The sequence below is a fragment of the Helianthus annuus genome, chromosome 15 (genome assembly GCF_002127325.2).
Source record: "Helianthus annuus cultivar XRQ/B chromosome 15, HanXRQr2.0-SUNRISE, whole genome shotgun sequence".
In the NCBI taxonomy this organism is placed as follows: Eukaryota; Viridiplantae; Streptophyta; class Magnoliopsida; order Asterales; family Asteraceae; genus Helianthus; species Helianthus annuus.
In genome coordinates this window covers 70,548,039-70,572,560 of record NC_035447.2, presented here as the reverse complement: position 1 = coordinate 70,572,560, position 24,522 = coordinate 70,548,039, and the positions used below count along the sequence as shown (strand labels likewise).

Below are 24,522 nucleotides of genomic sequence, written 5' to 3'. Positions count from 1 at the left end.
TATACCGATTTCGGGTTAACGTTAAACTTAAGTTCCAAACCGTCTCGGCCGAGCTTGGGTGATTCCTGCTCGAGTCAGTAGACTAAGTGGGGACTTCAGCTTTGTGGTTCAACTCGTAGTCAAATATCTCTAAAACATCAACAATTAACGGGAATAACCAAGTGTTAAGTGATAGGTTAACCGAATCGAGAAGCTGGCCGAACGGCTAGGCTGTTCGATCGAACAGCCCAACCGAACGACTATGCCAGCCCGATCGACTAGGCTAACCGATCGACTAGCACTTAGACCCACCAACTCACAAAGTGTAGTATTGACGAGGTACTGTTCGATCGACTACGCCACTCGATTGTAATCATTACTGCTCGAATCATGAGATACTATACTTCAAAACACTTAGACTTTTCGAACTTTGGAATGTCACCCCGATCGAAACATGCCAACCGATCGAGTGACATATTTGAAACAATGAAGTGCTAGCCGATCGGTTGGGCTAACCGATCGAACAGCTGTTCGATCGGCCAACTTGAAAGGTAGTACAAACCATCATACACAAACACATCCTTCACATCAAAGGAAGAAACAATCCACTTGAAGGAACCAGCCGATCGAGCCAGCCGGCCGATCGAATGGATGTTCGAATGGACTTTCAAACCAATCGAACAGCCCACTCGATCGAACTGCTGTCCGATCGAATAGCCTACTCGATCCAAGTACATTGTTTACTTTTTCCGCGTTACTCATCGTTGTGTTATCGAACTATTCAGGCTAACCTATTCTCAGTGCTCCCTTCAATCCACGACCAACCACTGTGAGTATACTCGATCCCTTTTTGCCTTCAGCACTTTTGGGTGTTACATACGTAATCTATCAAATTCACAAACAACACAAACTATTTGAACGCTAACCTACTTGCATGTATTACTTGTCTAAATGATTGCTGTTTATTATGTTTACACGTGGAGTGCTATCTGCCTGCTTTAGCAACGTAGTACTATAGTTTGGACTCAGCACCCGTTCACACGGGGGTTGCTAAGGACAATTACTTGCATGGATTACGGTGGTAATCATGTATTGCGAACTGTCTCGGACAGTCAACTTGAAGTCATTGGTATCGATGGTCCCATGTTGATAATTTACATGCATCGTTTGCCCTTGTGTACGTGCTTGGTTATGCGTAAACTATTCGAACTCTATATGCTATATCAAACTTGTGTACTCACCTTTTACATTATATGTATTGACTTTTATTTTAACGTATGTGACAGGTGTTTAAGCTACTAGCGTGCTAGGGAAGCGAGGCAATAATAAGCTTCTAGGAGCCAGTGACCTTAGGACAGTGTCCATATACCTGCTCCAGGGCCATAATTATCTGTAGATCTTGTACTGGCACCTGTAGTCAGTAAGATCTATAGTTAGCCGTCTAGAAGTCTTAAAACAATATTTACATTTGGTCTGTAATAATTAAGGATTTGAGTTGTCGGAACAGTTCCCATATTGTTTAGTTGATTTCTATGATAACTTGTTATTATTTGGGACACGGTATGGGACGTGTTATATAACTGAATTGTATGATAGTTGTTGTGGAAACTTCTGAACAATCTGTTTTCGCTCAGTGCCGCGCCCCGATGATTCCGCCATCGGTTGGGGTGTGACAGATTGGTATCAGAGCCATAACTATAGGGAATTAGGTTAGACACGATCTAGTCCGGATCGCTGTCTTAGAGACCTAGACTATAGTTAGGAACCAAGAGACCAAGTTTATGTGCTTATTTTATGTTGTTTCCTTCTATTCTATCATTACATCCGAACTCCGAGCCAAATTTTGTAATTTGGACGGGATTAGGAGTGAAACCCGCAAATTCCTGCCTAAAATTACAAATTTTGCCAATTACTTTGTGCAAATTTCTATCAACAAACGGGGGAGAATTATACCAAATTAGGGCTGAAACCCGTAATTTGATGAAAACTTTCCTCTAGAATTTTCTTAAAACAAGGAAGAAATTGCTGAGCTAGGGGTGAAACCCTAACCTTGGCAGTTATTCCAACTTTATTTTATCTCGCCAAGGCATTTGACGGACTCCAACGACCTGAACTCACGAGTATGGCCTAGAATGCGCATGCATAATGCCCAAGAATCGAGGCAGAAACATGTCCCCTAGAGTCGAAAGTGACGACAAGTCAACTGTGAATAGTTAAAATTGCCATGGTTAGTCAAAGTCTAGTAGCCGCAGACAATCCATTTTCCGATTTTGAGTGTTGCTTTGTTGATTTTATATGATTGACCTGTTTATGTGTTTTAAGATTCGTTGGTTACTCCATTTGTTATCAATCTGCGTGACCTTTGTTGCTATCCTATCTCGATTCAAATCCCTGTTGATGTGATCTAAACGAAACCAGTGTGCTATGCTACGCTATACGACTAAGTTAGACGATACAATGTGATGCTATCCGATACGCAAAACGAACGACACTCGACTTGTGGTTATAGGTTTCTGTTTTCTGACAACCTCTGTGATAAAATTTCGTACGTGTTTAGGGAATTAAGTGCTCTATTTGCTTAATTGCTTATGTGCTCTAACTGCTTCTGTGCTTATGTGCCTCTATGATTATGTGCTTATGTGATTATATGTGTTACGTGACGTGAGATGCGACGTGATTCTAAGCTTTAGTAAACTAAGACGTGCGAGATTCGAATTCGTTGTGTTGAGCCCTATGGCGATGTCTATTGCAGACCATGTCGTCATCATCAAGAATTCGCCAAAACCTTACCCGTCAGGAAAAGAGAGACCGACGTCTCGCCAAGCTCATCTCGAGGTCTGTAGCGAAAGCTGTCAGTGAGGTGTACGAGAACACCAGCAAGTCGTCGGAAGAATCCCGAACCCTCACTGAACCCAGCAAAGCTTCGTTCAGTTTCAAGCAATTTAAGGCATGTGGACCGAAGGAGTTCACCGGTGAAGAGGGCCCTACAGGCTTATTTCACTGGTTTGACTCTGTGGAAGTTACCCTTCGTCAAAGCGGATGCCCGGATCATCTTCGAACTCTCAATGCTACCGGTGTCTTCCAGTCGCGGGCATTGGACTGGTGGACAGCCGAAAGGAATAAGCGCGGTAACGACGCTGCCTACGAGCTGACGTGGGAGGAACTGAAGGCTATCATGCTGGACGAGTTCTGTCCTCCCCACGAACGCCAAAAGTTGGAGGATGAGTTCTGGACCATCAAGCAGAAGGAGGGCGACAACGCTGGTCTCACCGCCCGTTTCAAGCAACTGAGCATTATCTGTCCAGACCAGGTCAAGACTCCAGAGATGACCATCAAGAAATACATCCGTGCTCTTCCGGATTGTGTTGCAGATTATGTGTTCGCCGCCAAACCCGCATCAATCGAGGAAACCTACCTACTCGCTGCCGAGATTAACGACAAGCGAGTTAAGGCTGGTGTCTGGGATAAGCCATCCAAGTCGTTGCATCAAGTTACTACCGCATCAACCGACAACCCTACTGCTCAAGCCTCCAAGTCCTCGAGAAGAAGAAAGAAGAACAAGAATTGCGCCGCCGCAACCAATGCTGCTCCTCTTCAGTCAGTACCGCCACAACAGCAACAACCACAGCGCACTGCGCCAGTGATCAATGCGCCGCCGGCTAAGCGTGCGTACACCGGCCCCCACCCACTCTGTGCTACATGTTCTTATCATCACCCGGTGGGTGTGGCCTGCCGTTACTGTGCCCACTGCAATGTTTACGGGCATTTCACTGCGAATTGCCGCTATGGTCCCCGTCAAACGCAAGCTCAAGCCGCTGTTAACCAAGCCCTGCTACCCGCTCCTCAAGCTCCTCAAGCTGCACAGGCCCCGGCAAACAATGTTCGGACCTGCTTTGCATGTGGTGACCCTAACCACTTCGCAAACCGGTGCCCGAACAGAGTGGTGAAACAAGAAGCTCAACAACCCCAGCAACAACAACAGCAGCCTCAACAACAAGCCGCTCACGCCAGAACTTTCAACATCAACGCACGCCAGGCTCAAGCTGATAACAACGTGGTCAATGGTACGTTCCTTGTGAATGGTATATATGCATCGTGTTTGTTTGATACTGGAGCCGATAACTGCTTTGTGTCATTTGAGTTTGAGAAACTTCTTAGATGTAAGCGCTCTTATCTTTCGTCACCTTTCGAAGTAGAAGTCGCTACCGGAAGAACCATTGCTGTCAATTCTGTGCTCCGTGATTGTACTCTCGAGCTCAACAATCATATATTCCCGATTAATCTCATTCCAATGCAGCTCGGAAGTTTCGATGTCATAGTAGGCATGGACTTTCTTCGTGAAAACCGTGCTGAAGTTGTGTGTTCCGATAAGATGATTCGTTTTGTGCTAGCTAGTGGTGATATTCTATGTGTTTATGGTGAAACTACTGCAAAAGATCTCAAGCTCATGTCCTGTCTTCAAGCTCGCAAATATCTCCGCAAGGAATATCGAGCCTTCTTGGCCAACATTGTTGTAGCAGAGACGGACAAGAAAAGGAAAGTTGAAGTCAAGGATGTTCCTGTTGTCCGAGAATTTCCTCAGGTGTTCCCTGATGATCTTCCTGGATTACCTCCTAGTCGTGATATCGACTTTCGAATCGACCTTATTCCAGGAGCCAACCCAGTGGCCAAAGCTCCGTATCGACTCGCTCCATCTGAGATGCGAGAACTCTCAAACCAACTCCAAGAGTTACTTGAAAAAGGCTTCATTCGCCCGAGCACTTCTCCATGGGGCGCACCAGTCCTTTTCGTCAAAAAGAAGGACGGGTCGTTCCGAATGTGCATCGATTACCGGGAATTGAACAAGCTGACCATCAAGAACCGATACCCCTTACCAAGAATCGATGATCTGTTTGACCAACTACAAGGTGCTCAGTGTTTCTCCAAGATTGATCTACGTTCAGGCTACCATCAGTTGCGGATTCAAGAGGAAGACATACCCAAAACCGCTTTTCGAACCCGATACGGCCACTACGAATTTGTTGTCATGCCTTTTGGATTGACCAACGCACCCGCGGTCTTTACGGATCTGATGAATCGCGTGTGTAAACCGTTCTTAGACCGTTTCGTCATTGTGTTTATCGACGATGTCCTGATCTATTCCAGATCGAGGGCCGAACATGCGCAGCATTTGCGATTGGTTCTCGAGTTGCTTCAGGGAAACCAACTCTACGCCAAATTCTCCAAGTGTGAGTTCTGGTTGGAGGAGGTTCAATTTCTGGGTCACATTGTGAATAGTCGGGGTATACACGTTGATCCTGCAAAGATTGAGGCAGTCAAGGGATGGGTTACGCCAAAGAATCCGTCAGAAGTTCGCTCTTTTCTCGGATTAGCCGGTTACTACCGGCGATTCATCGAAGGATTCTCAAAGATTGCTGTACCACTTACCTCCCTTACTCATAAAGACAAGCCTTTTGTGTGGGGAACCGCGCAGGAGACTGCCTTCCAAACCCTCAAACACATGCTGTGCCATGCACCAGTTCTTACACTGCCGGACGGAAGCGATGACTTCGTTGTCTATTGTGATGCTTCAAACCTTGGACTTGGCTGTGTTCTCATGCAACGAGACAAGGTTATAGCTTACGCATCTCGACAGCTCAAAATCCACGAGAAGAACTATACAACCCATGACCTTGAGCTAGGCGCAGTTGTCTTTGCCTTAAAGATTTGGCGACACTACCTGTATGGTACAAAGTGCACGATCTTCACCGATCACAAGAGCCTACAACATATCTTTAACCAGAGAGAACTCAATATGCGTCAACGCCGATGGGTAGAACTTCTCAACGATTACGACTGTGAGATCCGTTATCACCCAGGCAAGGCGAATGTAGTTGCAGACGCCCTCAGCAGAAAGAATTACGTGATAGGTGTTCGAAACATCCAGGCTCAGTATAACCTCGAAGCTCTCATCCGCGAAGCACAACACGCTTGCTTTAACGAGCGTACGTTGAAGAAAGAACGAATCTATCACGATGGAACTCAGCTCGTGAGCAAAGCCAACGGGATATTCTATTATCTGGACCGAATCTGGGTTCCGAGGAGGACAGATTTGCGAAAGATCATCATGAACGAAGCCCACAAATCCCGATATTCCATTCATCCCGGTGCGGACAAAATGTACCAGGACCTTCGCTACAAGTACTGGTGGCCTGGGATGAAAAGGGATATTGCTCTATATGTTGGTAGCTGTTTAGCTTGTGCAAGAGTCAAGGCTGAACACCAAAGACCCTCAGGCTTACTCGAACAACCGCCGATACCCGTATGGAAGTGGGAAAGCATAGCTATGGATTTCATAACTAAGCTTCCGACCACGCCATCAGGTCACGACAGTATTTGGGTAATAGTCGACCGTCTAACCAAATCAGCCCACTTTCTGCCAATACGAGAAGACTATAAGGTGGCCAAGCTAGCCCAAATCTACACCGACGAGATCATTAAGAATCATGGTACGCCTCGAGACATCATTTCTGATCGCGATGCTCGGTTTACATCGAGATTGTGGGAAACTTTTCAAGCAGCTCTTGGTACGACGCTGAATTTGAGTACCGCATTCCACCCGCAAACCGACGGGCAGACGGAAAGAACGATTCGTACTATTAAAGACATGCTCCGTGCGTGTGTTATCGATTTTGGTGGTAGTTGGAGCAAACACCTACCGTTGGTCGAATTTTCGTACAATAATAGCTATCACTCCAGCATCGAAATGGCACCTTTCGAAGCCTTGTATGGTAGGAGATGTCGCTCGCCTATTGTATGGCACGAGGTCGGTCATTCACAATTGACTGGGCCCGAGATTCTGCAAGAAACGACTGACAAGATCCACCAGATAAGGGAAAACTTGGTAAAGGCCCGGGACAGACAAAAGATGTACGCCGATAAACGACGCAGGCCCCGCGAATTTGCAGTTGGCGACTACGTGCTCCTAAAGGTATCACCTTGGAAGGGAGTAGTCCGATTCGGCAAAAGAGGGAAACTTGCGCCTCGATTTGTTGGACCTTTTAAGATTCTGGAAAGGATCGGTAAAGTTGCCTACAAACTCGAATTACCGGAGGAACTCAGCAATGTCCACCCGACTTTCCATATTTCAAACCTTCGAAAATGCGTAGCCGACCACGACGCAATAATACCACTCGACGATCTTCAGGTCAATGAGACGCTACACTTCGTGGAAAAGCCTGTCGAAATCATGGACCGACAGACCAAGCAACTCAGACGCTCTCGCATTCCTATTGTAAAGGTACGATGGGAAGGCAAACGAGGCGCGGAGTTCACTTGGGAACTCGAAAGTGACATGAAGGCCAAGTACCCGCAGTTGTTCAGATAGATCTGAAGCATCAAATTGGTAAAATCACACGGCGATGTACGGTTCTCGGCCTAATTTCGGGACGAAATTCCCTAAAGGAGGGGAGACTGTAACACCCCGTGTTTTCCAAAAAAAGTCAAAGTCAAAGTCAAGTGTTGACTGTTATTGGAATTAAAGGTTAATAAAGATTAATTTCATTTTAGTTCATTTTGATTTTCTTATTATTTGGAGTAAGTGTTGTATAATCAAACAAATCGGCCGATAATCGAACTGTGAATCAACGACCGACTGTGAATAATAGGAAGTAACAATGCAATAAAGCTAGTCAATCAATAATCAAGCTAATCAAATCAATCATCGAACTCAAGTGTGGATAATTTTAATGCTTTTATACGTGTGTGTGTGCCTTACGTGTTACTTGTGCATGTTTACTTTTATGTTAAAGTGTGTGGTGAATCAATCAAACTCAATCAAGACTCAAAGGTGAATCAAACTCAATCGAAATCGAATCCAAATCGTGGTGTAAGGATGCTTGTATGTTAGATATAGTAGTTGGGACTAAAAGTAATTTGATTAGGAATTCTATCATCCTCAAATCATCGTTCATCGAAGTCGAAATATCAAAAATCGTCGCGAAACACTCAGAACCAGGCAAGCCGATCGAACAGGGCAACCTGATCGAACAGGCTAGCCGATCGAACAGGGCAACCTGATCGAACAGGCTAGCCGATCGAACAGGCTGTTCGATCGGGCAGCTGCTCGATCAGGGATGCTGTTCGATCAGCTGACCCTTTCCTCTTTTGGAAGCCTATAAATAGGGCTGTCCTTGTCAAGCTTTCCACTTTTGGAAAAGCTCTGACCGACCAGCCTCTTCTTCTCACTAAATCTCAGATTTCTCTCAAACCGGTAAGTATTTCGCTCTGATCCTTGTACGTTTTTGTTCATTAATCGATTCTCCATCTTTCTATCTTTCAAAACTTGGATTTCATCCATGAAATCGCCAAGATCTAGGTGTTCTTGGGTGATGTCATCATGTGTTCTTCAAGAACACTAAGTTTTGGCATCATTCCACCATGAATAACTTAGATCTAACCGATTTCCATATAAATAACCTAAAATCTTCCAAAGATCTTAACATTTCACGGTGGAAAAGGATTGGAAGATGGGTTTTCATCTATCTTTCAACTCTTTTACACTCAAAAAGGTGAAAACGAGACTTGAACCGATTTACAAATCAATCTAAACAAACACATGGTTCAAGATTCGGGTTCTACCGAGAGATATACCGATTTCGGGTTAGACGTTAAACTTAAGTTCCAAACCGCCTCTGGCCGAGCTTGGGTGATTCCTGCTCGAGTCAGTAGACTAAGTAGGGACTTCAGCTTGTGGTTCAACTCGTAGTCAAAATATCTCTAAAACATCAACAATTAACGGGAATAACCAAGTGTTAAGTGATAGGTTAACCGAATCGAGAAGCTGGCCGAACGGCTAGGCTGTTCGATCGAACAGCCCAACCGAACGACTATGCCAGCCGATCGACTAGGCTAACCGATCGACTAGCACTTAGACCCACCAACTCACAAAGTGTAGTATTGACGAGGTACTGTTCGATCGACTACGCCACTCGATTGTAATCATTACTGCTCGAATCATGAGATACTATACTTCAAAACACTTAGACTTTTCGAAACTTTGGAATGTCACCCGATCGAACATGCCAACCGATCGAGTGACATATTTGAAAACAATGAAGTGCTAGCCGATCGGTTGGGCTAACCGATCGAACAGCTGTTCGATCGGCCAACTTGAAAGGTAGTACAAACCATCATACACAAACACATCCTTCACATCAAAGGAAGAAACAATCCACTTGAAGGAACCAGCCGATCGAGCCAGCCGGCCGATCGAATGGATGTTCGAATGGACTTTCAAACCAATCGAACAGCCCACTCGATCGAACTGCTGTCCGATCGAATAGCCTACTCGATCCAAGTACATTGTTTACTTTTTCCGCGTTACTCATCGTTGTGTTATCGAACTATTCAGGCTAACCTATTCTCAGTGCTCCCTTCAATCCACGACCAACCACTGTGAGTATACTCGATCCCTTTTTGCCTTCAGCACTTTTGGGTGTTACATACGTAATCTATCAAATTCACAAACAACACAAACTATTTGAACGCTAACCTACTTGCATGTATTACTTGTCTAAATGATTGCTGTTTATTATGTTTACACGTGGAGTGCTATCTGCCTGCTTTAGCAACGTAGTACTATAGTTTGGACTCAGCACCCGTTCACACGGGGGTTGCTAAGGACAATTACTTGCATGGATTACGGTGGTAATCATGTATTGCGAACTGTCTCGGACAGTCAACTTGAAGTCATTGGTATCGATGGTCCCATGTTGATAATTTACATGCATCGTTTGCCCTTGTGTACGTGCTTGGTTATGCGTAAACTATTCGAACTCTATATGCTATATCAAACTTGTGTACTCACCTTTACATTATATGTATTGACTTTTATTTTAACGTATGTGACAGGTGTTTAAGCTACTAGCGTGCTAGGGAAGCGAGGCAATAATAAGCTTCTAGGAGCCAGTGACCTTAGGACAGTGTCCATATACCTGCTCCAGGGCCATAATTATCTGTAGATCTTGTACTGGCACCTGTAGTCAGTAAGATCTATAGTTAGCCGTCTAGAAGTCTTAAAACAATATTTACATTTGGTCTGTAATAATTAAGGATTTGAGTTGTCGGAACAGTTCCCATATTGTTTAGTTGATTTCTATGATAACTTGTTATTATTTGGGACACGGTATGGGACGTGTTATATAACTGAATTGTATGATAGTTGTTGTGGAAACTTCTGAACAATCTGTTTCGCTCAGTGCCGCGCCCCGATGATTCCGCCATCGGTTGGGGTGTGACACCCATACTCTCTAGTCTTATAAAAATCATGACCCATAACTAAAATCTGTTATTTAATTAAAACCACATAAAACATACATGAATTTTACTCTTGTTTCACATATATAAATAAACTCTAATCAATATGTTTCTAATAAGTGTAACATTATCTTGAACGAGACGCCCACGGGCGTCACTAGCTGTGTGAGGTGGAAGAAAGAGGAGAGAAGGTGAAGAGAGGTCTTTGCCTTCAAAGAGTGATGTAGTGGTACCTGTCTGAATGCATCTACGAGAGGTTTTCCATTCGACTTCAACTTTCACTATTTTCCCAGTAACAGTACAAAATTTAAATATCTGGAAAGCAAATCTTATTAAAAACATGTTTATTTCTCCAATCCAAAGATTTGACCAAACTTGAGATCAAAGGTTTAACTACCACAAATAAAACTTGTGGGCTCACAACCATTCACATGCTTTTCTCCTTTATATAGTGGAGAATATGTGTTGCACATGTCCATATAATTTCATCAAGGGGGCTATACCACATCTTAATCATTCCATTATGCTTAGAGTCATCAACGTTAGGCCAGATTTACACACAATAATCACTAGTTGTACCATACTTTTATTAATTAATAATAAAACATTGATCTTCTCTCTATAAGTACACATGAACAACTATTGACAAAATATCCGACCAATATTTTTATGTATTTAAGTTTTATTATAAATATTCTTAAGATACTTTTTTATATTTTTGTTATTACATAGATATATTTTGTTTCATATATTTTAAAAATGCCCAACCAATGTTTGTTTGTATATATATTGTTGTAACTAGAGTTATTCATTGATTATAATTATATGATCCTAATGGAACCAACACCAAATCTAAACAAAATGGTTTCTGGAATTGGCCAAACAATTTAGACATTTGGTCATCTTACTACAAAAGTTGATAATCTTGTCATATTATCGCGAATCAATATTTCTTACTCGTGGTTTTAAATTCCCAAATAAGACTATTGAAACGTCGCTATTCAACCTTATCGCTTTCAATATTATTGGTCCTGTTTTCAAACAACCCGTAATTGAGAGACAAGGGTGACTAATTTGATACCTGAGATGACAAGACACGACTGATACCGACTGAGGCTATACACACACCACATGGTTTACCAATTAACTCTTAGATCAAAATTTTGGGCTATAAGCCTATTTATTAAGGATCTGCAAGGGCAAAAGGCCTGTTTACAAATAAATCGCCAATTCTAAACGCATGTGAAATGACTAATGTGACAAGAGGAGGGGTTGTACGTTCAGTTGGCACCGATCATGGTGTACTTATAGCACGGCCCATAAACAAATACAGTTTTACACAATGAAATATGGATCAATCATCCACATTATATATGCTGAAGGTTTGAAAAAACTATTTGAAAGGTGACACTTTTACTGATTGATATTTGGTAATTTGAAATATATAACCTCAAGATCATGTACTATATCAACATATATGATAGAAATGGAAAGATAAAGTGTCCCACAAATTCCATTTGTAGAATGGGCAATACAAAAGAATCTTTCTTTCTCATCTTGACATCAACTCAAACCCCTAATTGAGCTGTAACAAGACCCCAATGTCTCTTCACATGCACATCACTCCAATTTCAATCACAAATTCATATGGAACCCCACTAACATTAAATAATATTTCATCAACTCATGACATAGATTCACAAAAAAAGAGTACATAATTAAAACCATGAAGCTGAAATACTAAAAGAAACCACAGCTTCAACAACAGTATACATCCAGACACCCACAATTACTTACAAAAAAAAAAAAGAAAAGAAAAAAGAAACCCTAAAACAAATTAAATAATCTAAATTTGGTTAATTTTAATCTCAATCTCACCTCCATTTAGTTTTTCATGAGTGGATCATCAAAGGGTTTATTCAGATCAGCTTGAACCATTGAATCAATGTCATTCCATGTCCAATAACTAGGTTCCAAGAAATTGCTTGTGGTTGGAGCTTGCATCCATGGTTGCGAAACAGCCGAAGAATTCGGCATCATCATTCTTGTTGTTGTGAGGGTTGAATCATCTTTTAAACAAGATAAGAATGGTGTATAAGAGGTTGGAATGGTTGGAATAGGGTTTGTAATTGTATCATTATTGGAAGTCAAGTTTGAATGCATAGAAAACCCTAAATTTTGATGAGGTAATTGTTGCATAGTGGTAGTGGCATTGGTGAAACTACCATTAAAATCCCAAGAAACTTGATCAAATGCACTATCATTTGGCTTAAAAAACAAACCTTTATCATCTGGGAACATGTATTTCTGATCACTCAACCCTAAATTGTGATTCATGTTGGTGGTTGTTGAGGTGGTGGCGGTGTTAGGGCGTTTGACACGCTTGTTTTTCCGGCCACCACCAACGGGGACATTGCGAAGAGTGCCACCTTTGGTCCAATGCCTCTTACACGCTTTACAATAGTGTCGCGGCTGCGTCTTGTTGTAGTTGTTGTAGTAACAAAACTTAGTGTTTGTCGAATCGCATCTTGGACACTTTAAAGGATCAGATTGTTGTGTTTGTAGCGATCTTTTCATCGGTGTTGAACGTTGGTTTGATGATGATTGCATGTTGCCTGATGTTAGTAGCATGTTTTGAGTACTCCAGCTGAACTCAAGATGATCACTAGAAACTTGTTTGCTGCTCAACCCCATGTATTTTTATCTTTATATGCTAGAATTTGAGGTGGGAATTGTATGAAAAGAAAGAATTGAAAGCAAGAGAATGTGAAAAGAAGTTGATATAATTGGTTAAGAAAAAAACAAAGCATGATGTGAGGATATAAGGGGAAAGAGGGTGAGGGGGGGGGGGGGGGGGGGGGTTAGGGGGAATGTATAGGAAGGTGGTGAGAATTGAGAACTAAGCATGTGTGAGGAATCTCCCTTGCTAATTGGCTAATTGTATGTAGGTCATGTTAGAGGTGTTTAATATCCAGTTTAGACTTCAGATGTTAAGGTTGGTTTGTAATTTTTTATAGTGAAATTACCCCCACAACCACTTTCTCTAATATATGATTAGATATAGGGAGATTGATCTATGTAAAACACTATATATGTTATGAAAACATACAAACAACATAAATTATTTAAAAAAATAATCTTAAAAGTTATAAATAAAAGATACTAGTATAGTGTTTGTTGTTTCTCCTCTATTTCGTATGAAATTTAAAACAATAATAAAAGGTTAACTAGATTGTCGTTTATGTATGTAGCCTAGACATACAGAGGTTTTGTATCGGTTATATTACCGATATACATATACGTGTAGGTAAAGGATAAAACTTAAAGAGAATAAAAAATAATAAAAATAGTTTGTAAAAAGTATACAGTTTTAAAAGCACGGCCATTAAAAAAAAACTAAGATCATGTGTAGTGGAAGACTCAAATAATGACCCCACCTTTGGACGTTTTACGTCATGCGGTAGTTCAGTCAGCAATGAGACACTATGGGGCGTTTTCCATAAATGGGTGTAGCGGGATAATGCCCCATCAATTATTACCTAATTATTATTTTTTGTTTTTAATTAAAAACTAATGATATTTGAATTGGAACCATCTGATTGGCCCAACATATCTTGACCCGGCGTTTTATTGGAACGCCCAAACCAATTTTTCAAGAAAAATGCCCATGGGGGCGGTCGAAGTGCATGTTTAGACGTTTTTTTGAAGAAAAACGCCAAAAAACCTCACTACGGGTGATGTAAGTAGTTAGATTTATTCCGTGTGTGTTCTCGAAAACAAAATAGTGTTCTAAATGATCATCTCTTTTCGTGTGCCAGTCTTTTCTTACAAAAAAAAAATGTACTCTCTTCATGTGTGTGTAAAATAAAGAGTAATTAATGTTTCAGAATAGACTATAGACATGTGTGTGTCTGTATGTTTCATGGACACATGTTAGATTTTAAATTCTGTAACGAGTTTATAGAAATTTTATATAAGCCCATGTAATATTTTTATATCGACATATGTAAGAATATAGATAGACTAATTCATTTAGTCGTCTTAAAATAATACTATCAAGTATCAACCTAATGTTTTATCGGCTAACCTTAAAACAATAATAAGTTGAAAATTAGTGGCCAAATCACTAAAATGAAATCAATAGCTCGATACTACTCTTAAAATTCAGAAACAAATAAAAATAAAACCTAAATATCATAATCACTCTTTAGAATTTAGATAAACTAATTAGTCATACCGTCATATACTCATAAAAATGTGACAGCTAGTATGAATAATTAGGTGCGTAAACAAGTTGAGATGCTTCTGAGCTACTCGAGATTGACATTTTAAACTTAAGCCTGATCCCGACTCTAAATTGAAGCTCATTTAATAAATGAGCTCAAGACCGAGCTTTATATGACTAACTTGATTAGACTTTGAGCAGCCTATTGTTTATATAAATAAAATAGTTTTTACTTTATAATAATACATATATAACTAAATTATAGATAGTATATAAAATAGTAAGATAAAATAACTAAATATAATATAATTTGTTATACTACAAAAATATAATAATAAGTATTTAAGGAATAATAAATAAATTGTGTCTCGGTCGAGCTTGAAAGTTATTAACAAGCTGAGCTTGAGCTCCGTTGAACTAAAGAAGCTGAGGTTGAACTTAAGCGTGAGTTGGCTCATCCATCCCTCTATCAAGTAATTGTATCAGTATAGATTCTTTTCATGATATGAAAACTTGTCGTAAACATTTATAATATAAATATTTTTTATATATGTATAGATCAAGTGTAGTGACACACATACACATATATATAATATAACAAGTATTGTTTATGTGTGTTGGATTACTTAAAGACTAAGGTGGAATTGAGACCATTGATGGGTTTTCATGGATGTTGGCTGTAAAGTGTCGTCAAAATCTTCATTCCATCCACACTGCCCATGTGTATGCATAAATAATACTAGTTAATAAAACTATTTAAAAAATGACCATACGAACTATATTTGTAAACTATGTCCATGAGAAAAATGACGTCACATCTATCCAAGAAACTATAAAGTTATATAGCAGTAAATTAATAAATTGATATACTAAAAGTACTTTTTGAAATTCATTACATGTTCCAACAAAACTTCAAATTTTTGGATATAATTTATAAAACTGACTTCTTAATGTTAAATATATAAATTAACAATAAGAAAAGCCCTCAATTTCGGCCATTTTGCCCCTAAACATTATCTATACTATATATTATAATGCATGAGGGATGGATTCCCAAAAGTTAAGAACTTCTTCCCCCCTTATTTATAAATAAACCCCTAAAATGAGGGTAAAGTGGTCTTTTAAACACTATTTATTTTTTAGCCCCTAAACTTATTACACTTAAATCCTTAAGTTTTAACAAAATTATGGATAATTAGTTACACTTTATCCCTTCCACAACAAACTTATAATTATTTTACGTATTTTTGTCATATCATATAAATTATAATATTTAAAAAAAATCCAAAGGCACCATGACGACCTACTCATTTTTGTTGACGTTTCGATAGTTGTCTTGTTCAGTATTGAAGTTTGGATTAAAAGGTACAAGTAGATGATGCCTTAATATACAAGTAATTAAAGCACAACGTATTTAGTTATTATCACAGAATTTTTAATAGCTACAGAATGTCAAGTAATACGGTGAATGTCACATAATGTTTAATAGATAATCTATACTATATTATAATTAATATACGAGGGAAAGAGATTTTGAGATATACGATTTTATTTTATTTTATTTTATTGCAACTTATAATATATACAAACCTTTAAAGCTTATAAATTTGGAAAAAGTCATAACCCACCCCTTCAAACACGCAGAGTTAGGCGGGACAAGCAAAAACCCTACTCGTATTTCGAATTTCAAACCCACATCTTTATCAGATTCCCTATGAAGTTTATCAAGTGTTATTATAAAAATTTAACTACATCACATGTTTCTCGCTTCCTTTAAAACAAGATGTTTCTCCCTCCCTGATCTCAAATTTCAAATTCATAACCCACGTTCTCTCTTTTTTGTGCGCTCCTTGTGTCGAGGACCATGTTTGTATCTGTTAGCGATTGGTGTAAATTAGAATTCATGTTTCCGATTTGAACCAGGTATGGTTAATGCTTTGTTTAATTTCTTGAACCAGCTATGAATCGATACATTTGTTGTTGTTATGTTTCATCATTGCAACAACGTGTCGCCTTACCGATTTGAATGTGCAATAGAGGAATTAAATTAGGCATCGATTAAACCTAAAAATTGATTATAAGGTATTAGGATTTCTTTAGGGTTCAGTTTAATCTTGGAGAACTTTGGGTTAAATATGTTTCAGTTTGCAAGTCAGATTCCTTTGCTGTGTGAGTAAGCTGCTGATGCGGTCACCAGAACTACAATGAAGAGAATCAAGTAAGACTTTCAATTCTTACATATCTCTTAAACTCACAGTTACACTTCAGATCTGTTGACTTGGTTATATTATTATTGTTGTTTGTTTGTTCTTGCTATCATCGGCTCAAGGTGCGTTAGGGTTTCCATTCCGTTCTTAGTCGAATGGACAATGGTAGGATGATTCCAAGCCTTATTTCGGTCTTGCGATTTGTTGTTGTTTTTCATTTTTTAATACTCTTGTAAGTGCAGTGGGGTTAAAAGACTAATCGAGTTCGAGACCCAGATAGCCTAATTGAATACGCTCTCCGAGTCTTTTGCTGGTGGCGGTTGAAGCAAATGCATTTGATTCTTTTACGGTGTAAGATAACAATCGTGTTTCTTTATTGTTTTTTTTTCTTTTATGTTAGATTACATTCAATTGATTGGGGATATTTGTACCTTGATAATGCTTCTTTTTCTCTCCATTCAGTCAAAGAGCAATTAATGAAATTGGCCAATGTACATATAAGAAGGTGCCATATATCTTCATTCTTTTTATAGGAAACGAAGAAAAAATAAATCTTACTATATTTAAGCATCACTTGCATTTTTTCGTAATTGCACATTTTGTTTAGCACATGCACATAGTCCACTAAATGTGCTATTTCAAGACTTACATCTTCAGCCAATACATGCTCATTTTTTACTGAATAAGATGTTAAATGTGCAGGAACAAGCTCAAACAAACACTACAACCGTTGGAAGCCAACAAGTTGAGAAGGTAGTAATCAAATTTCAGTTATCTTAGTCGTGATCATTAATGATGATGCTACATTCTTTGTAATGTAAGCGGAATATTAACATAATAGTGACATACACAGACGCTTCGCTTTTGGTGCCATAAAAATAGGACTTTCTCAATCGCCCTTTTAGTACTCTAAGTTGGTCAATGACAGAACTTTCAGTTTCCATACAAGACATGCAAGAAATAGGCCAGGTACAATCATTTTTCTAAAAGAAGTGTGTTTTATCATGTGGTGCCTTTTTTTCTAAACACTGAACATTTTGTTTGGAAGATGATAAAGTTTCAATAGAGAAAATGCAGTGTTATATTTGACTTACAAGCAATATAGCATGAAAAGAAATGACCGTGTATTAGGTACATGTTAACTTTTTGATGAAATCAACTGTTAAAGGAACAACAACGAAAGCTATTCCCATGATACACCAGCTGAAATGAGCTTCATTACTATAACTGGTAATAAAAATTGAGCATAATTCATGATTGGTTGCAAAAGGGCACGATGATAATATGAGTGGAATTGATTGCTTAACGAATCAGTCGGACATGGTTGCAGCTAACAGGCTTTTTGCTTGATTTCATCTAGGTTTTACGCCTAATTTCAAGGTATGAAAAATTTAACTGGTGTTAAATTAAATGAGTTATTGTGCACACTCGATGTTCGAGAAATGCTACAGTGAAAAACATGATTCAATTTGGAAAACAATATATTTTTAATTAGCTTATGTGAAAAATTATTTATTCTTTTGAAATAATGGTGTTTGTGGTAATGAAACTCATCTTCTTTGATTTGTATTAGTTTGGATTTTTCTTACTCATATCGTGTAGCTTTCTTCAGGTGGTTAATTTTATAGATGCTTCAGTTGGTGGCATCATGAATTTTAGTTTCTTTCGATGGTCTTTGGTTTGTTGCATTGTACAAGGGTGTGGCAGTTTTCGCTATAATTTGTTTTCTTTATTTGGAGCTTTGGAGGTTTTTTTAATAATTATCAAGAAAATAGAGGGGCGTGACGCGTTAGACATTTAGCAATGGTTTTTGCCTGATGTTGTAGGCATGAAAAGCTTTGAAGGCATTAAAATGAACGTGAACATTTAGTTCGTATATACTGATTTTTTTCTTGAATTTGCAATTTGTTTAGTTCTTGATTGTTCTTGAGAGGTTTTTTAAAATGTCAATATTTTTCTATGTACATGACTATAAAAGATGATGGTCACACATCAATTTATGTGAATAATGTATTATTTTCTTGTAGGTTTATGTTTATCCATGGACCAAATACAGATCATATCAACACTTCCCACTCATTTGTTAGATGTACTCCTGGTAGTGGACAGTGTGCAGACCATTACTAATTCATCTGGTAAGTAATTAAACAACAAATAAGTGATACTCGCAAATCTGTAGTTACTATTGATATCTGGTTGTTTGAAATTTTATTGGTTTTTATAGGAGTTTTTTATAAAGAATACTGTAAACCACCAAGGAACGTTGTTGCAAGTTAGAGTTATGACATCCTGACGTAGTACTGGGTTTGACGGTACAGCCGTACAAGCTACATATCAACTTCCCATTCTATGGCCTATCACAAAGAAGTTATTTGAATACAAGATTAATTGGAGTTTTTGAAGCAGATCTTCGAGGCCTAACATCAGCATTGGTTACTTTATCACCCAACAAACAACATTCTTATGGCTTAATCAAAGATCGAAAATCAAGGTACCGCATTGGGAGAATTGGAGAAGAGTTGGTATAGATGCACTAGAATGAGTTTGTATGCTGTATGTTTATTATTTCAACTATTGTCTGTCTTCTCTTTTGACTCCTCAGCTACTTGTTGGGGAGTGGTTTTGTTGGTTGGTAATAATATTCCATTTTGCCATAAAAAAAAATAAATAAATAAAAATAAGAAGTGAATGATAATATACTCCATAAAAAAAAACTTATTGAAATACAATTGGTTTATTACATTTTAAAACGAATAAAATAATAATTAAACAAAAGTCTACGTGTATTAAATAAAAAATAAACAAATAATAAAAGTTTAATAATGTGATATAAAATTCAATTTAATTAATTAAACAATTAAATTAAAATAAGTTGGTTTGAGTGATGGATCAACAAAGAGAAAAGTATACGAGAATAGAAACTTAACTGAATTTAACCTGATGAGAAGCATGAAATAAATACGTAATGAACGAAAACTCTATGTCAATCATCTTTTAATTGTAGTTTAAAATAATTAAGAAGCGAATGGCACTTCAATTTCTCTATATGTACAAGAGCTTATGTATTCTTTAATGCATAATAAACCTCCTAAATTATTTTATTTAAAATAATTTTCTAATCATATATAACACGTTATGGTTTTCTTCAAGTACTTGATAATTTAAATGTTAAATCTATTATTTACTATGGCTTCTTCAAGTACTTGATAATTTAAATGTTAAATCTATTACGTATATCCTATATCCACCACAATGATCCTACAACAAATATTGTACCAGGAACTGCAATGTATCGTGTCGCTTCCGCCGCATCGCATAGGCACTTTACTAACGACCAATTTTGTTGATCTATATTTAATTATTTATAGACCACGTTTACCAAAAATGTAACTGGGTCTGGTAAACAATGTAATTGGGTCTGGTGAAGTTTACCTAAATGGTAGTTTAATATAAAAGCTTTAATAAAAAGTTTAATAGTTAAAACAACCTATTTAAAATGCTTATTATGTGGATTAGCGTTGTGGATCTATCTAGAAAAATAATTAGTGATTTATGTGCTATTCACTATGTTTTTTAAAAATTACATATACCTGTTGTTTTTTAGTTTAAACCCATTTTAACTATGTCTTTGAGTGTTAAGTGAACGTGGAGCTATCTAAGAAAATAATATGTGTGAACGTCCATGGATGTCGTACTACTTCAATTGATGATGTTCATATTGGTATACTCTTGTCTAAGATATTAGTGAGTATTCCAACAAAGTGTTTATTGCATCAATGGTTTTTTGAAATACTTGATAATTTAAATTTTAAATTTAATAATTACTAGACATGGGTAGCACTTATGACATATATCCACCACAATAATACTACCATAAATATTATATGAATAAGAAAACTAACAAAAACAAGTGTCGCAATGCAAATTGTCGCCCCAGCCGCATCGCGCGGACACCCTACTAGTTATGTTAAAACAAAAAAGTACCTTAAGAAATGGCACCAAAATATTATCAATGACATTTGGTGAAAATATAAAATTATTAACTTAGAGCATTCACATCCAAGGCATCATATTCTCAGTGTGATGTTTTTAAAATATAAAAAGTATAAAAAGTGGTTGTGAGTGGAGGAGAGAGAAAATGTTACTGTTCATCTGTATATTTGGGGGGACACTGTTCACCCACTATAATTTTTTAATATATATTGAAAATGGTTGTGAGTGAAGGAGAGAGAAAAATGTAATGATAAAGGTATAAAAATATTATTTAATTGAAAAGGAGAGAGAAAAAGTATTTGTTTTTAGTGAAAATATATTGATATAAGAGTTGTTTTTTAGTGGAATGTATGTATAATTTTAGGGGGTTGGATGTGAATGCTTTTAGGACCTTATTTCAAATATGCCAATCTTTTCCCCCGCGATTTTCGTAGAAGATATTTTGCAATTAACGGGCTTGAAAATAACATTTTTAATAGTTATGAATTAAAATCGGTTGTAATGATTCGTTGCAAATATTCTTCATGGTATTTGTTAAATGTATCATCTTCTGTAATTTTTTTTCTGAATGCACTTTTTTACATGCTAAATCCGTCATATTATCTTTCTTACTTTTTTTCATAAGGTACGTTAATCATATATATGAGTACATTTAGCCTCACTTTTCTTAAACCCTTGTGATAACCATTTCTTGAGATCAAAATGTTTTTGTGATAAGTTAATGATTTTAAGTGGTTGAAATCGTTTCAACTCATGTTTATAATAGTTTATGATTCTAATCTCAAAGCACGAACATACACGGATGTTGGTTCTAAAACATGCGTTTCTATTTGCTAAATATAACAATTAAATAAAAAGTTTATTTTACCTAAATAATATGAGAATTAATTTTAAGTATTCATTTTCAAATCAATGGTTAAGATGAAAATATAGAAAAAAGAGGAGTTTAAGGGTATTTTGTAAAAATCCTATATATTACTTTTACTCTCCACATGTAAGTCACATGCATATTTCACCATCATTTTTTAAACGTTTATAACTTTTTTATATGACGTTATTTTTTCACAAAAAATTCATCATAAAATTGAACGTTTTTTTATCTTTAATTTGAGTATCATATTGCTATTTGACGATTAAAAAAACCAACAAAAATGTGTTGTATTTATATGTTGTATAACATTTTTTGTGCTAAATTTTTTTGTCTTAATTTTTTTCTCAATTTTTTGTGCTGGACGTTTTGTACTATATTTTTTTGTGGTGAATTTTTTCGTATTATATTTTTTGTACTAGACTTTTTTATGCTGTATTTTTTTTCTTGCATTTTTTGTGCTATATTTTTTGTACTGAATTTTTTGTGTTAGATTTTTTGTACTGGATTTTTTGTTGTATTTTTAGAAAAAAATGGGTGTCATGTGTAATTTTCACACTTTTATTTATAAGGACCAAAATGCCCTTCTTTCCTACTTATAAGGAGTGCCACATGGCATCATCACAATACTTCTTAGACCATGTGTAGTGGAAGACACCCCACCCTTGGGCGTTTTGCGTCATGTAGCAGTCCAGTTAGCAATGAGGCATTATGGGGTGTTTTTTTAAAATAGGTGTAGTGTGGATGTGGGCATTGTGGACATTATGTTAAAAGAGATAAATGCCATTTTAGTCCCTGTGGTTTTGGTCATTTTGCCAGTTTAGACCAAAGGTTTCATTTTTAACCTGTGGGTCCAAAAAGGTTTCACATTTGTCATTTTAGTCCACTGGATTAACTTCATCCATTTTTTCTGTTAACGAGAAGGCCAATTTCGGTCATTTTATATGACTGAATTGTCCTTTTAGTTAACAGAATTACATACAAAATGACCGAATTGGCCTTCTCGTTAACAAAAAAAAATGAATGAAGTTAACCCAGTGGACTAAAATGGTAACTGTGAAACCTTTTTAGACCCACAGGTTAAAAATGAAACCTTTGGACTAAACTGGCAAAATGACCCAAACCACAGGGACTAAAATGACATTTAACTCATGTTAAAATGATTGTAAAAAATTAAATAAAAAACCACCAAAAAAATGGTATTGGACAAAGATTGGGAAGGTGTATGGTGATTGACCCAAAAAATTGTAGGAAAGCGTGGATTTATAAACGCCTGGGACCAAAAATTTGAAAAAAACGCCCAAGATGGCGGTATATAGGGCGTTGTTGGGTCAAAAGACGCTCAAATTTTTGTCCACTACAAGTGATCTTAAGCTACTTGGGCAAAATCTACTTTTTACTTTTTAGTCCATCCTTCCATCTTCTAATTGTACTAGGATTTGAATTTATAGTAGTAGCAGCAGTAGCAGCAGCAGCAGTAGTAGCAGCAGCAGTAGTAGTAGCAGCAGTAGCAGCAGGAGCAGCTGGTAGTAGTAGTAGTAGCAGTAGTAGTAGTAGCAGCAGTAGCAGCAGTAGCAGCAGCAGGAGCAGCAGGAGCAGCAGGAGCAGCAGTAGCAGCAGTAGGAGCAGTAGGAGCAGTAGGCGCAGTAGCAGCAGTAGCAGCAGTAGGAGCAGTAGCAGCAGTAGCAGCAGTAGGAGCTGCTAGCTGCTGCTGCTGCTGCAGCAGCAGCAGCAATAGTAGGTAGTAGTAGTAGTTAGTACTTAGTAGTTAGTAGTTAGTAGTTAGTAATAGTAGTAGTAGTAGTTAATTTGAAGTATTTGTTTGCTGTTAATTTGAAGTATTGGTTTGCTGTTAAAAAAAATTATGGTTAAGCTCCAATTGTCCTAGGATTTGAATTTGTAAAATTACATCCATAACTTATATCCAGTAGTAACCCAAATCAACATGTTTCACTACTTAAATGGAAGCCAGGAATCATATCATGTAAGAAAGCTCTAATTATTAAATCAGTTCTAAAATATTATCAATAAAACTAATCAAAGTTTCTAAGTAAATTGTTATTAGAAATATTTATCATGATAATAACTGCAAATGTCACTTAACAATGTAGCGTGCTCAACTATAGAAATTATTAATAAAAAGTTGTATTAAGATAAGTAAGTTAGTATTTTATTAAATTTAGTCTAGTAAAACAACATGATCTTTACTAATACGTACTTCTATTACAAACCGATCATTATAGATCTTTTACTATATATTGATTTTCGATTAAACTGAAGGTTACAAAATCTTCTTCGCAAATCCGTTTTGTCGTAATTATCTAACTAGTAATTATTAAAGTATAATACTAACTTAACGCACATCGACACGTCCTCGTTATTTTATTAAATGCATGATAAAAATATAAAATATTGCGGAAGAATATTTTCTGAAGAATCAGATAACAATCCTAAATTCTTCGGAAACGACATGAGAATATATGAACTTCAATCTTTGTCGGTTTGGTAAACCTCCACTTACTTACTTAAATATAATATTAGTTTCATATTTAAACATTTTACTTTAAATTTAATTTTTGTTTAAACATATTATATGATAACATCTCAATACCATGATTCAACGTCTAGGGTGTAAAGGTGCCCGGCTCCAGATTTCATATCATAGTTAATTCATTTACTACTAATTGAAATATTTTATGTATGTATATATTTTTAGTGTAAGTTAATAGAGTTTTTTTTCCAAAGTAGTGTTGGTGGAAAAAAATATTTACCATAAGGGGACTATGGGTGGTTTACTCGTGATAGAATCTATCACTTCCACTATCCAATCAAGTCATGCCATATGCACAACCAATATTCTATCACTAGTGATAGAAATGTAGAGGGGGTGGTATCACTAGTGATGGTATCACAACCTTTTTTATTTATTCCATCAGTGTACAACTCCTCAGCAC

General features: G+C 37.2%; 1 protein-coding gene and 1 long non-coding RNA gene across 2 annotated transcripts; one reads left to right on the top strand and one right to left on the bottom strand.

Annotated features, from left to right (window-relative positions):
* Positions 1 to 11,969: 11,969 nt before the first annotated feature.
* LOC110932950 (dof zinc finger protein DOF1.8) lies at positions 11,970 to 13,116 on the bottom strand. The gene has a single exon (XM_022176203.2). The coding sequence runs from the start codon at positions 12,967 to 12,969 to the stop codon at positions 12,160 to 12,162; it is 810 nt and encodes a 269-aa protein (XP_022031895.1). The 5' UTR covers positions 12,970 to 13,116; the 3' UTR covers positions 11,970 to 12,159.
* A 4,459-nt stretch (positions 13,117 to 17,575) lies between these two features.
* LOC110940461 lies at positions 17,576 to 19,288 on the top strand. The gene is made up of 3 exons (XR_002593186.2): positions 17,576 to 17,676; positions 18,735 to 18,842; positions 18,932 to 19,288. It is a non-coding gene; the product is annotated as an uncharacterized LOC110940461 (long non-coding RNA).
* Positions 19,289 to 24,522: the final 5,234 nt, after the last annotated feature.